The 15888-nt window shown below is 36.2% G+C and overlaps 1 protein-coding gene across 1 annotated transcript in view; it reads right to left on the bottom strand.

Moving 5' to 3' along the window:
* CCDC102B (coiled-coil domain containing 102B) overlaps positions 1-15888 on the bottom strand; it is a 175506-nt gene that overhangs the window by 135623 nt on the left and 23995 nt on the right. The window contains exon 4 of the mRNA XM_072851316.1: positions 1295-1504. Within this exon, the coding sequence (XP_072707417.1) occupies positions 1295-1504 (210 nt within the window). The remainder of the gene's footprint in view (positions 1-1294; positions 1505-15888) is intronic.

Genomic DNA, 15888 nt, shown 5'->3' with positions numbered 1-15888 from the left:
GGACATTCACTTTTATGATAAGGAAACAGAGATAACTGGGCTCCCCTCTCCACCTTTTGACTTTGATAAAAGGATGTGAAGTTGTTTCAGAGGTGTGATACCAACAGACAGAGCTGATCACAGATGTCCAATAGTCTGTGTAACATTTTGAAAAACAAACAAACAAACCCAACACATCCATATAACTAAAAGATATTTGAACTACAGTAACGTGCCTTAGCAAATAAGCATCTTTCTGGCCACATCTCCAACCTCAAATTACTTGCATTACAAAGAAATCATGAAAATGTTGATATGATATGGTGTGATATGACAGGATATCATAAAATAAATACCAGTAAAGACAAATCCAAAACAGGTGTTTGTTATGTAAGATATTTTATAAAGGTAAGCTATATGTGTGAATTGCAATTTGTTGTTCCTTAGACATCAGAGAAATATAGAAAAATCATATAATTACATTTAAAAGCAGACCTCAAGTACAGACCTCCCTCTCTTAATCTTTCCCAAGAGAAATTACCAAGTGTAACTATACCCTAAATCTGGTCCTAATTACTCAGACTGCCATTATTCAACAGTAAATGCACATAAATTACTTTATTTCTTATCTAGGCAAATAAGAATGTTACTGGTTTGCACTGCCCAAGTTGTAACATCAAGTATGTACATTTACTGATTGGTTGGGTTTGGGGTTTTTTTGCTTTCTCTTACACAGCTTTCAGAGTCTCAATGAAAGTGGGAGCCTTCTGGATTACTACTTAACTAATGGCATAGAAAAACACAAAATAAAGGAAATACCCACAGCTAAGAGTCTCTGAATAATTTATCACATCATTTTTAGCAGTACAATAAGGTTTAAAAGTGAACAGATCTTTAGAGGAATAAAAAATAAGAAATAAGGCTCTTCCTTCAGTTCTCACTTCCCCAAGAAGATATTCAATATTCAGTAAGACTGAGAAATTACTTGTCTCACAGCTTTTTTTGCTTTGACCTTCATCAGGACTCTGTAGCTACCAAACCTTACTTAATCTCTTCTGTTCCTCCCAGTCTTCACTTTTGCTCCCTAGTCTTGTCAGTCTTGTCATTTCCCCCTGCTCCTTTTAAAAATGCAAAGATACTTCTTTCTGTTTCTGTACCCTACAGAAATTCAAAGTCACTGAATTCTAATTGTTCAGGTCTGTGATGCAGACAGGGCTGTTCTGTCTTGCACAACCCTTGTTTTAGGGACACATTTTGACATTACAAAATAGTAATTCTTTTTGGGAATGCTCCCCAAACTAAGCAGTGCACATACCTTATTTTTAACCAGCAGCTTACTTTGTGCATTTTGATGATCACAACTCGACTTAGTTAGTGTTGCTTTATTTTTCATCTCCAGAAGTCCCTGAATTTCTTTTACCTGCAACTTCAATCTTCTGTTCTCTTCTTCCAAGCTTTGCTTTTCTGCTTCAAGTCTCTCTCTCTTTCCCCATTCAGAGGCATTCTCAAACTGCAGTCTTTCCAGCTGGGAAGGGTTGGGGTGGGGGGAAGAACAACCGAAAGAGAAAAAAAGAAAGAGGAATAATATAATTTTAAAAACCTGTTCTTTTTAGGGTGAGGCTAATGGCCTCACCTCAGAATAAGGTGGGCATCTTAGAAATCAGACCAAGATATACATTTTCCATGTTTCATAAAGTTAAGTACTTGAATTTGAAAAGAAAAAAACAAGAGGTACATTAATTGTACCTTTACAAAAGTAAAGCATAGCTAATGTTTTAATATAGTAACTGGTAACCAAATCTTATTTCTTTTCATGCTATTTATGGAACAATAGTATTAAAAAAATTAATAAAATAATTTGATTTAAATAAAATTGAGACTGATTTTGGTTTGACAGTGTCAAAGTTCACTTTCTGTTTCCCAAAAGATGAAAAATCACCACGTTTTTAGTTATAGTCTGTTTACACTTCAGAAGGACTATAATGAATATTCATTAAACTGAAGAAGTTCTAAAGTATGTCTTCAGTACTAGAAACTGCTATCCTAATAACCAGAAGAAGGATTTTTAAGTTTTCAAACTACTCTGTTTCTTCAGGTCACAATTAATAGTCTTAAGGAAAATATTATCTTTTATGGCCAATGCTGTAACTTTAATTTAGGATAACCAAGCTTTCTGAATTCATTTATCTAATCCGCATATAGAATGAATTAAATATATCAATGAAAAGCCATGTTACTAAGTCATATAAAGTAATTACCTAACAACTGGTTTTATTTACTTTTCAGAGACAACTAGACAGAGGTTTTGTCAAGAATGTATGAAATGTTCCTCAGATTTCAAAAGAAAAACTGGTAAAATTAATTTATTTTCATAGCACAAAACAGGCACCTATCAGGTACTGACAGATATTTATCAGAAGATTATTATTGACAAGTACTTACTACTAACAAGTTATTATTAACTGGTACTTATGAGAACATTAAAAGAGATTGATAGATTAAAAACTGTGAAAATGAATAATTCCAGTTATTTGAACTGAGATGAAAAAAATAAGAGAAATTATAACACATTGTGCTCATTTTGGCTAGGATAGAGTTCATTTTCTTCCTAGTAGCTAGTATGGGGCTATGTTTTGGATTTGTGCTGAAAACAGTGTTGATAATACAGAGATGTTTTAGTTGTTGCTAAGTAGTGCCTATACTAAATCAAGGACTTTTCAGCTTCCCATGCTCTGCTAGGTGCACAAGAAGCTGGGAGGGGACACAGCTAGGACAGCTGACCTCGACTGACCAAAGGGCTATTCCATAGCATATGATGTCATGCTCAGTATAAAAAGCTGGGGAAGAGGAAGGAAGGGGGGGACGTTCAGGGTGATGGCGTTTGTCTTCCCAAGTAACCCTTATGCGTGATGGAGCCCTGCTTTCCTGGAGATGGCTGAACACCTGCCTGCCCATGGGAAGTAGTGGATGAATTCCTTGCTTTGCTTTGCTTGGGTGTGCAGCTTTTGCTTTCCCTATTAAACTGTCTTTATCTCAACGCATGAGTTTTCTTACTTTTGCTCTTTGATTCTCTCCCCCATCCCACCGGGGGCGAGTGAGCGAGTGGCTGTGTGGTACTTAATTGCCAAATAGGGCTACACCATGATATACATAAAAGTAAAAATTTTAAGAACTTTACAATTTTCAGTTCTGTGAGAACTAAAATCAATTATTTGATAAAAGTAGAGACTGACAACAGTGCAAGGCAGTTCTTCGCTGAAGAAACAGGATGTCTGTGCCAACGAGGCTTTAGAAAGAGCCAGAGAGGTGTACTTTTTCAGATATTGGTTAATTTTATTTTAAAATCAATTTCTGGCAAATAATGAAAAGCTACTGAACATGAAGCAGAGAGAATGAGGTGTTACAGCATCAGAGAAACATAATTCAGACCCTGTGGATTGTAACAATGGGATTATCTAGCTAAATCAAAGAGTAAACTTGTCTGTTCCCACCTTATTTCTGAGCAAATAAAAACAGTTAGAAACTCTATAAAGTTAAAGAGACTCATTCAGATTTTCAGAGGAAAGTAGAAGTGCTTTTTGAGTCTGTCTAGTAAGGACAAAAATCATATTTGATGGAAAATAACAAGTGATTGTTTACTAACAATGATATTTTTCCAGATATTTCTCTAGCTAGTATTCTATATATGATAAACTAGAGGATTCCCCAAAAGACTGTGTAAAGTAGGAGGAAGAAAAAAGCTCCACGAGCTTCATCTTCTCATGATGAAGAACAATAAAAGACAAACAGCAGTGCTAATGTTTCAAACAGTTTCCATGTATAAATCAGACTCTGACCATAAGCTTATCCATTTGAAAATGAGGTCCATAATGTCCAAAGGCTTACATTATTTAGGTATGGGCACTTTATGAACTAAAGTTGCATCTAAATACTAAAGTATAATCCGTGGAATAAATAGGAAATCAAAGACAAAATAACTAAGACATTACAAGAAAATGCTTCATTAGCAAATTAATTAGAGCCATCTCCAAATTCCATTTCTAAGCCAATTCGCATACCATATGGCAATCACCAACCGTATGAAATTTAACGAGAGCAAGTGCCAGTTTCTCCACGAGGGATGGGGCAATCCTGGTTATACGTACAAACTGGGGGACCACAGGCTGGATAGCAGCCCCACAGAAAGAGATCTGGGGGTTTGGGTTGATGGCAAGTTGAACATGAGTCAGCAATATGCCTTGGCAGCCAAAAGGGCTAACCATGTCCTGGGGTGCATCAAGCACAGCATAGTTGGCCAGTCAAAGGAGGTGGTTGTCCCACTCTATACTGCACTGGTGTGACCCCACCTTGAGTACTATGTGCAGTTTTGTGAGCCTCAATATAAGAAGGACACCAAACTATTAGAGTGTGTCCAGAGGAGGGCAACCAAGATGGTGAACAGTCTCGAGGGCAACACTTACAAGGAGCAGCTGCGGTCACTTGGTTTGTTCAGCCTGGAGAAGAGAAGGCTGAGGGGTGACCTCATCCCTCATAGCAGTCTACAGCTTCCTCAAGGGGGAGGTGCTGATCTCCTCTCTCTGGTGACCAGTGACAGGACATGAAGAAATGGCATGAAGCTGCGCCAGGGGAAATTCAGATTGGACATTACGAAAATGTTCTTCACTGAAAGAGTGGTCAGTCACTGGAACAGGCTCCCCAGGGAAGTGGTCATGGCACCAAGCCTGTCAGAGTTCAAGGAGTATCTGGACAATGCTCTTAGTCACATGGTTTAGTTTTAGGTAGTCCTGCAAGGAGCAGGGAGTTGGACTCGATGATGCTTATGGGTCTCTTCCAACTTGAGATACTCTATGACTCTAAGTACAGAGGATAAGTACCAACTACTTCACTTAGAAAAGTCAATTGTCAAAGAGTTAAAAACTGAATGGATTATGTTTAAAGGCATTTTATTCTACCAACAAAAGACACTTACTCAGGCTGTTCCTTCTCATCATGGATTATTTGCTCCCATTAACAAAGAAAACAACAAGAACAACAAATGAACAACCCTCCGCACACACACTCAACAGAATTCCTAAAACCTTGGCCAGTCTTAACATCATGATACACTGTTGGAGGGTACTATTTGGAGAGAACTCTGAAACAGTTCTTAAAACTAAAATGGGCCTTTGATCTAAGATTAGGCAAACTAGCAAGTAAGAAAGGACGGAATATATACCTTTTGTACTCTGTATCATATTGGCAGACTAACTGGGAACTAATTTTAACTTTTTAAACAATTATGCTATTCAGCAGTTGTTTTTACATTATGAACTTGTTCTTGTATGAAAAGACTTTACACAGCTACAAAACTGCTAGTTTTGGGGGGTGGTCCATCTGGGTAAAGAAAAATACAACCGAGTGAAGGCCTATGTATTTTATATTCATGCTACCTCACAGTTTTTAGAGGTTATTTAGCAAGCTGAATTCCTTAGAATGTGATAAACATCTGTACTGAGATTAAACAGGGAACCAGGGAAGGATAATTTTGTACCCTTGTTTTTGGGTTTGGTTTTTTTTTGGCTTGGTCTACCCACTAGTGGTAGAGTACAAGGTGTTAACTCCAATGCACAAGACAATGTTAGATGCTCAATGTTATGTCCTAATGAGGTCTTTAAACTTTATCCACTGGATTTCTGTACAATAACTGGAAAAGGAGGGATCACATACCTCTATTTAGCACCAAATCTTTTTTTTTCCGCCTCAAACTGTGCAGGTTTATAGTTGTTAAAATACTATCTACTAGACTACAATCACAAATACTGTATTTTTCTAAATAAATATGCAGGCATAATGTCTTACAAGTACCCATGAAAGATTTGGAACTCAAGAAAGCCCTTACAAAGCATCTGCCAAAAGACACAACTCAAATTTTAAGTCTGAAAGTTCACCTTTTCACAGTGATAACAATAATCAATACCAATTCATTTTTGGCAGACTTCAAGTAGAGGGAAATCACAAAGCCATCCAAGGTTGAATTTCAGTCAGGCAATTAAGCACAAGATGACTACCAAACCAAGATATGATGTCAAAGATAAACTTACTTATCTCTGTGTCTGTAAAATTTCAATTCATTGCACCCAAGATGTCTACAAGCTCTAATAATGAAAAATTTATATATTTAATATACCATCTACATAAAGAACTCCATAATAAAGTCAGAAAAAAATACTAACTTGTACAAAATCATGACTAGACAATTTTGGTATCATTAATTTTACTATAATTCATTGTGCAGCAAAGTACTAGAATTCATATTTTCTGAAGTACTAATTTTCAGAGTGTTAGTAGTCAGGGTTGGTTGTTCATTAGAATTTTCCCAAACTACACCTTGTACTTACTCCAAATAACACTTTTCATATACTGCTCTTATAGGAAGTATTTGTTCTCTTTTTCCTCTTTGGTAAAGAATGTGCAAAAAAAGTGAGGTGCCAGGTCCCAGCTTTCAGATTTCAAGTCAGAACACCAACTTCACAAAGTCATCGTGTGTAATTTTGTCACTCCCAGCTAAAAAGATCAACCTTGTAGACAGAATTTGTCTCCCACACCCGTTCAATGCATTCCTAATCCAACCCACACCCCAAAACCCCTGTCAGGGCCCTTCCAGCTCCAGGAGTTCAGCTGGCCCTCAAGGCCAGCTAGCTGATATGAGCTGTTGTAAAGAGCTGGAAGAAGACTCAGCAGAGGGAAGTCTCTCTACCTCAGGGCTGCTTTTAATCTCAATATTCCACACCCCATCCTTGATGGAGCTATGTTGCAAATATTTATGTATTTGCATTGAAAACAGACAGGAGAGGTTCATACAAATGTAATATAGATTGCAGAAAACAGCTTAGATACCCCTGTTGTTTTATGAGGAACACAGGTGTTCCTGAAGTGACTAGTTTCATATTTCTGTATGAACTTTTCAATGTATTTTATCTTGACTCAAATAAAATTAATTATGTCTGAAATCATATATTTTAACTCATTTAGTGGAAAACTGAAATACTGCTATTAAAAAGGCCATGAAGGAGAATTTTTTTTTTAAAGTATGAAAATAACTGGAAATTACTGACCAAGTATTTGTTGGTTGCTAATTAATCTACCTGAAGTAAAGAAGGATGCATACATTTCTTTTCAATTAAACTTAAAGAATATTATTTTACATTACTTTTTCCTAAACTTTATGTTCTATATTAATAGATAATCTAATCAAGTCATTACAATCTTTAAGCAGGATACTTCCGGAATGCAGAATAATAAGCATGTGTAAAGATACATGTCGATATTTGCAGAACTAAAATTCAAACAAAGGAAAAATATTTGATGCTTACAATATTTGTCGAATGACATACATTAATCCAATTTTACTTATCATTTGTTATTCAGTCATATTTTCAAAACACTTTAAGCAACTCTTAATTCTTTAAGCAGTATGGCTACCGCGTGTATCAGGTGTGAGAAATGTTTCCTATGCAAGTTCAGCTACTTGTTCCATGAATTAGCTTTACTCTCGTAATTTAATTAAGAACTAAAACATCTTAATGGTTTACTGATTACGCACGACAGAAGCAACAGTATGTTCACCACAAAGGCCTCAGAAAACCTGGGAATGTACAGTATTATTACAGCTTTTAGTTGTGCACTTGAATCCATAAAAAAAGAAAGTCGGATCAGTTATACATTTTTTTTTTTTTTAAAGTGAGTTAGAAGTTACAATGTTATATTTTCTTGCTCTTCACCTTACTTCAAAGATGAAATACAGATATTCACAGCAGTAATATCCCATTCAAGAATTGCACTCCTGTTTTTCTAATAGAAGTACAACTTCACAAGGCTAAGTGCTGGGTCCTGCACTTGGGTCACAACAACCCCATGCAATGCTACAGGCTTGGGGAAGAGCGGCTGGAAAGCTGCCTGGAGGAAAAGGACTTGGGGGTGGTGATCAACAGCCAGCTGAATATGAGCCAGCAGTGTGCCTAGGTGGCCAAGAAGGCCAATAGCATCGTGGCTTGTATCAGAAATAGTGTGGCCAGCAGGACTAGGGAAGTAATCGTGCCCCTGTACTCGGCACTGGTGAGGCTGCACCTCGAATACTGTGTTCAGTTTTGGGCCCCTCACTACAAGAAAGACATGGAGGTGCTGGACCATGTCCAAAGAAGGGCAATGAAGCTGGTGAAGGGTCTAGAGCACAAGTCCTATGAAGAGCAGCTGAGGGAACTGGGGTTGTTTAGCCTGGAGAAAAGGAGGTTCAGGGGAGACCGTATCGCTCTCTGCAGCTACCTGGAAGGAGGTTGTAGAGAGGTGGGTGTTGGTCTCTTCTCTCAAGTGGCAAGCAATAGGACAAGAGGAAATGGCCCTAAGTTGCGCCAGGGGAGGTTTTGATTGGTTATTAGGAAAAATTTCTTCCCAGAAAGGGTTGTCAAGCATTGGAACAGGCTGCCCAGGGAAGAGGTTGAGTCACCATCCCTGGAGGTATTTAAAAGACGTGTAGATGTGGCGATTAGTGACATGTTTTAGTGGAGGATTTGCAGTGTTAGGTTTATGGTTGGACTCAATGATCCTAAAGGTCTTTTCCAACCTAAATGATTCTAAGATTCTGTGATTCTAAGAGTTGTATTTTTAAGTAAGAGGTGAAGGTACATTCATATAAAACATATAAACTTAAGCACTTTGGGAAGATGCTTCTCTATCATTCATGTCATTCTTCCAAAACGAGTAGAAAGACTAAAGCAAAGCAAAAAATCAGATCTGGAATTCTGTTAGGAAGAACAAGCAAAATTAAGTATTTCATGATCTCTTTATTGTAATTTTGTGCACAAAATCTTGCAGGGTTATGGTCTTTCAGAATGCACCCAAGTCTGCTCAGCCCTCTTTGAGATGTTGTAAGAAGGGTCTTTTTATAACTTCGTGCTTTAGCTTCTGGAAAAGATTAAATGCAGTGACCAAAGGCAATGCTAAGTGTTAACTCAAATTTCTGAGAATGTATTCCTCTCATTAAAACAAAGCAAAACAAAAAAAGCTTCAGGGATATGTTCCCCTCTAGAAATAAGATTTGGATTATTTTTTTTTTCATTTGAAAAAACTCACCAACTTTATTTTCCAATTATAAGCTCCCTACCTTTCGAGAAAGTAACTTTCTCACTTAAAAAAAAAAAAGGGGGGGAAGAAAAAAAAGTGTAGTTACATATGCTGATGAGTTCTGTATACTGTTTCGTAACTGTACAAGTAGGGCTGCTCTGTGAGGGACCTTTTCCTCCCCACTGAGCTTGAATTCACCCCTGGGATCTTTTGATCTACTCCATGCTACAATCTCATGCTGAAAATCACCTCATCCATTGTGCAAGTAACTTATGCAGATCTGCTTTCCTTTCCACTACACAGCCAGAGAAAACAAGTGTTGTCAGACCTAATACAGCAAGATGAGGAAAGCAGCTAGAGGAACTTTTCTCAGTAAGGAAGTTGAGCCAGATGCTGCTGAAAATGCCACACAAGGCAAACATTCAAAAAGCGTTAGCTGTTTTGAAATGACCTAATGAAATTTCTGTGGGTATATATGTGTATATAAAGTACATACATGTATGTGTATGTGTATACACATAGACATGTTCCTGTGTTTCTTTAAAGGGAACCTGGCATTTTTTTAAAATGTCTTTTTCCCTCTTCGTTACATGAAAAAATATGGTCTTTAAATTAATCTATTACTGTCTGAAAGTCTACTGTTCTCCTTTCACTTTTCACACAAAAACATTTCACAGGAACAGTAATATTTACTTTTCATTTTGAAATTTATTACTGAAACTTCCATTAAAAAATGCAAATTGACTGAATAGCAGTGATACCTCTCTCACATCTACACTGAAAAGAATTTCAGGGCTTTTTTTCCCATGTAAAATACACATTGTAATATGTGTACAGAAAATAAGTATTTTAGATGCTCTTGGGTGGAACCACAGATTCTGATTTATAGAGGAATTGAAAGCAACAAGTGAAAGAAAAAATTTGCAGCTCAATGTTACATGTGAAAAAAATTCAGGATGTTTCATTTTCCATTCAAATGTGAATATTTTCTCTCCAGAAAATGCCTCCACAAACTTGTGCTGAATGTTACTTTTCAATTCAATTCAATAGGAATAATGGTGGAAGCATAGGGTGAGGTCAAGGTACTATCAGTGAAGTGGGTAATTGCTAAGGTGAATGGTGGAAATGAAGTACAGTGTACTGACCTTTTGAAACTGGGTAATTATGTCTTAGAGCTAACCTACACCATTTTATGACTAATATAAAAGACAGAAGCCCTGAGAAAAACAGACACAGAAAAGAGAACTCCTTCTGGTACAGTTCATTAGCAGGAAAATCTTAATGCTTTAGTTCAGTTTAAGGCAACATAACAGTGGTTGAGGCTCAAAAAGTTTTACTGAAACAAGATTTTTCTCCTTCGCTTCAGTCAAGGGAAGATGGAATAGGATGAAGGACAACAATTAAGCTGCCTACCCATTTTTAATGGGAGTACTGACAGAAAAAAAAAAAAGGATGACAAAGAGGAGATATAACAATCAATATGATTTTAGATGGAAAATGCAAAATTTTCAACACACCCCTCAGGAGGAAGGGAAATTAAGAAAACAGCAATTTTTGTTTGGTTTTACAATGAAGTTTTGTTAGCTTCCTATAGAACTTGGGAAAAGTTAGGTAGGTGTATTTAGAGAGTTATGGTCTCCAGCCTTCTAAAGGAAGCATTTAAAATAGAGATGGACAGAAGACAAGCATTATAGTAAAAAGCTGTAGTTTTGATTTAATCTGAATAATAATGATATCAGAAACAAAAAATGCCAATTCAACTAGAAATTGTCTCTGCAAAAGGTTTTTCTTTTACAAAACTGGCACTTTTTAATAACATTTTCTGAAAAGGATTCTCCAAACATCTTAAAGAAAAGTTGTCCATACAAGATACTTCACATTACACACAAGGCCTTTTCCACAGCAGAACTGACTGAAAACAGAAGAGTTTAATTTATTTATTTACAATATGAACCTTACTCAACCACACCAAAACATAAACTTGTAATGCTATCTGTCTTCATACTAATAATCTACAGGCAAGCCAGATATGGCCTACAGACCTATGACCCAGAGAGGCAAGAATTCCTGTTTAAACTAATAAAAAGAAACCTCTGGCAGCTTCACTCAAATACCTGTAAAACATCTGTTTCAGCTTGCACAGATCACAAGTGAAAATTTAAAATCAGTATGCTTTTGTGTGCTTTAAATGACTGCACAGGGCTTTTGGGGGTTTTAAAGCGGGATGAATGAATACACATTTTCAAGATTCTTGATATCCTCACTATATTGTGCATGGAGGTAATTTCCACTCATCTACACTACAAGTTATTCTACAGACTTAAAGCAAGAGGTGAATTGAATTGAAAATTGAATGAGCCACAGGTTGATTATGAATTAGGGATCATGTCAACCTCCTAAGAAAGAAAACATATTAAGGTAACTATATGGCTTCGTAAATAAATTAGTGAATTTGGCTCTTACAGATCTTTTCCCCACAGTTACTTAGAAGACTCAGCACAAGAAAGCTCTTTGTTTCTAAAGCAAATATTCCTTTTCTGTAACTCAGACAGGAATGCTATCGCTCAAAAAAAGTCATACCCAATGACCTTTTCAAAGCCAGAGCCAAGAACTTAACAGTTGTGCAATTTTGCCAACCATCTTCCAAGTTATTGCACACTGACAAGAAATGCAAGGACAGAGAATCTGCCATTTCACAGTGGTAGTTTTGTTTATTTATGAGATATCATCAACTTCTAAAGTATTGAATTTGTTGCAGCTGCTAGAAGGAATGGCAAAAGTGCAATTTCCTTGAATATGGCACCTAGGTAAATTGAATAAAATAAATTAAAAAACAAGCTCTGCCTGAGGAGTCTGCCATCAAGTGAAAGCATCACATTTCTCCATTAAGACTGCATTGAGAAACACCATTATAATTTGTAACGTAATTATAATACTGGGTCTGAAGCTCTTTTAACAATGGTCTAAAAGGAATGGTATCAAACTGTTAAAGATACTCTCTCAACACAACTGGGAGAAAAAAAATGTACTGGAAGGTCAGAAAGAACCTGATACAGGCAGAAGCATCTTCAAAGAGATATTAAATACAAGCAAAAGAGATCAGTTAGATGTCTGAATCCAGTTCTCTGAATTCCCTTTTGGTTTTAGGTCAAAAGTGTCTACAGAACCTGGAAGATGACAGTGGTTCCATCCCACTGCATACCTCCCTTTGGAGAAGGTGTAAGAGGAAGACAGACTTCACGTAAGCAAGACACCCATGTCCAAGTGGATAGGAAATACTTTCAATAATCTTCATTACCTGCAATATACCCTTTATTTTGCTGGCAGGGGGGGTTACTTTATTTTATTTGTTCTCGGATTTCTACTGCTAGAAGTCTTTAAGAGCTTGGTGACAACTGCAAAAGCTCCAAGGTCTGAAAGGAAACCCATCAGCTTACCTGCTTTGAAGCCCAGCACTGCTGTGCAGATGTGTGATGCTTGCTGGCAAGTAAAACTATTACTCACCATGTGTGACACTAGGCAGTTTTGCAATTATTATTTACAGTGTATGTGACTGTTTCTAGAATTCTTTTCCTTTTTCATCTAAAAGAAGTAATCAAAGACTACCAGAATCCATAGCACTCCTTCCACAGGAAAGGGAAGACAAATGTTTGCCTCCTTTTTATTTGACAAGTACTTCAATATTCAATATAGGAAAAAATAATTTACTCTGCTTTTTTTCTTATTGTGAGCAAGTCTGCCAAGAACACCATTTAGTCCATCAGAAACTATACTGAAAGCATGATAAATGTTATTCGGCCTGACAATATCTTGAGACACCAACCCTTGCAACAAATTGAACTTTTTAATGAATGCTTATATTCATAACAATGCATATATCTGAGCTCCAGCACATTTAGTAATCAAATATTTCTTCCTTCTGGTACTACTCAGATGTTTGTGTGCTGCAAGCTGATATCATTGCACTATGTTGACATTAAAAGAAAAGTTGCTGATTTACTGGCATTTATTTTCCTCTTCCCCATCTGCACACAGAGAAAATTCTTTTGTGTGAATGACTAATTTACCACAAGTGATTTATGCAGGACTATAAGTTGTCCATAGATATATAAAAAACTTAAAGGCTGAAACATTACAATCATGAATAATATATGCAGAGAGGCATAAATAAGTTCAAGAAAAGGAAAATGCTGGGAGTGAGGTCGGGAAAATTACCGCTGATCTCACAGATCTTTCGTTATATGTTGATTCTGGCACTGCTTTTATAAGTTTCTTTTAAGTTCAAGTTGATATGGACTATGTTAAACTAAATAAACACTAACATCTTCAGTGAAAAACTAGGAATGGTGTCCATCTTAAATAATCCTTAATGCAGCTTTAACAGTCCACATTAACATGCTTATCAGGACATGATAGTCCTGATATTTCAGATGTTGTTTGCTGCATTCCTGTCTCAAACGTAGCATCTGGATGGATCGTAATGTATCTGGTGGAGCCCCACTTAAAACAATTAATTCACATGAAGAATTGTTTAACATCAGCCATCTGCTGTTCAGGAGAATCTACTATGCATTCAAGGAAATGAGTTTTTCTGTCAATGAGTATGAGAGAAAATCATCCATAGTTACTGTTGAAAATCCTGTGTTCACCAATTATCTGAAAATAATTAAAAACTTCAGAGTAACTACTTCTACCTGTCTAAACTGTTGAGATCACTAAAGAGAACACCAACACATCATGGACTCATTTTTACTGTAAAATTATGAAGTGTTTTTATGTTTTATCTTATTTTAAACAAAAGAGATATTTACATTTTTCAGGTGGAAAAAATAAGAAAGATTGCCTAAAAAATGCTTAGTCAATAGCTTGCTGTATGCTAGCCTTCTTCACTGTAATCACAATTCATAAAAAGATTGAGACTAGAGGAATACCCAAACTGTCAGTGTATACCAAGTGTTGTACAGTACTGCTTACTTATTTCACATTCTCATACGTGAATAAAAAGCTATTGCAAAAACTATCTAGGAAGCCAGTTAGACCTAGAAAGGACCGTTAGAATAAAGATATACCAACACATACTAGAAATAAAATATCTGAGAGCCATAAGATGTAAAGACAGTTCTGTCAAGTAGATATTCTTGCAGGCTTTCCAAAAAAACATGAATGTTTGAACGAAGATTTTAAAATAAATAAGAGCATGATTATTTTTTTCTGATACATCTTGTGCTATTTTAGCTGTCTCTTCTCCTACATAATGCCTATTTTCATATTTACATAATTAATTACACGATCCCCCTTAGAGCCCTACTATCTCAGATTCCCCTTGATTTAGTGTAATATTGAGTAAATAAAAAATTCTGTATCCTCACTGGCCCTCAAAATAGATTTTACTGTTGATGGAGAACAGTAAATCTGTCAGGTAAGCTATGACCTAGCTGATGATTAGAGTTAGGATTTAAAAATGAAGGAAAGTAGTTGGGTTTCTTCTGAAATCTAGGTCCATCAAATGAGATTAAAAGTCAAAAAATCTGCCTTATTTATACCTGCAGGAGAAAGAATTCCACACTTATATGATCTTCAGGCCAAAAAAAGGTCTACAATAACAATACTTGCCAGTGCCCAAAACTTGGTTTTAACCAGATTGACTGAAAGGTCTCCTATCGGAAACTGAAAATACATCTTACATAGCCAAAACACTGCAGTGTTTAAATGGTTACAATTAATAAATAAGGGGCTTACTACAACTAATTTCATTTTGCAGCTAAACCCAATGAGCAGTTAACAAAACTAGGTCCACTGAAAAGCATCTACAATCTCTTCAAGAGACAGTAGCCCCATAAAGCTGTGGTCTTTAATTCTACAGCCCTACTTATAAGAGTCTGATAGATAGTATCCTGAAATATGTTACTCCTTTTAAGGAATCAATCATCAATCAATCAATAATTCTGCTACAAGGATTCAGGATGCTTCTAATTCTGATTGTCTCTCTTCAGTGTTTCTCTAATAGCTGGTGACCAGTATAACAATAAAATATATGTGAAACAGTGTGGTATCAACAGAAGGCATTTTTCAAATGGGGGAAGGGAGGCAGAGAGGTGGGATGTTATGGCAACAATAATATACTTTTTTTCTGAAGTAAATAAGCTTTATGAAGTGCTGCTGCCAATTCATTAGTGTACCTAATCAGAAGCTACAGACTAACGAAGAATTTATACAAAGCACCTGTGTACTTACCCCTAAACTAATATGAATATCAGCTTTCCAGAAGACCAATTGGTATCAAAAGGAGTTATCAATCATAAATTAAATTAAAAACAAAACAAATAAGAAAAAAAAAAAAGGATCACCAAACAACAGAGGTTCCCATTCAATGTTTTTGTTTGGTTTGCTTTCTCATATTAAAAAAAAAAAAAGAAATCTGATAAAAGGCATGTATTCTTGAAATCCTGAAATTAACATTCATGCTCACACTATGTGGAAAAATCACACATCTCATGTCCTTTATTTTAATGAATGTATCCAGGGGAAAAGGGATGATGACACACATTCTAATAGCTACATACCATTAAAGAATTTTTGCAGACAAGAATACTGACGAATGAAGTCGTCTTACATAAGAAAACATTTCTATTGAGATATAAGCCAAATGGTAAACCATTTTTAGGCTGTCTTGGAAACTGAGGGGCTTTCATGCATGGTGTAAAGTGAACAAATACATAAATGCTTTATTCATTTTTATAGCCCAGCAATACATCAAAGACGTCCACATGTCCTGATCAACTAAGTTACTAATGCAAATGAAAAATGAAC

Source organism: Ciconia boyciana, chromosome 2 (genome assembly GCF_034638445.1).
Source record: "Ciconia boyciana chromosome 2, ASM3463844v1, whole genome shotgun sequence".
Lineage (NCBI taxonomy): Eukaryota > Metazoa > Chordata > Aves > Ciconiiformes > Ciconiidae > Ciconia > Ciconia boyciana.
Note: the sequence above shows the minus strand (reverse complement) of the source record. Positions and strands in the feature narration are given on the sequence as shown.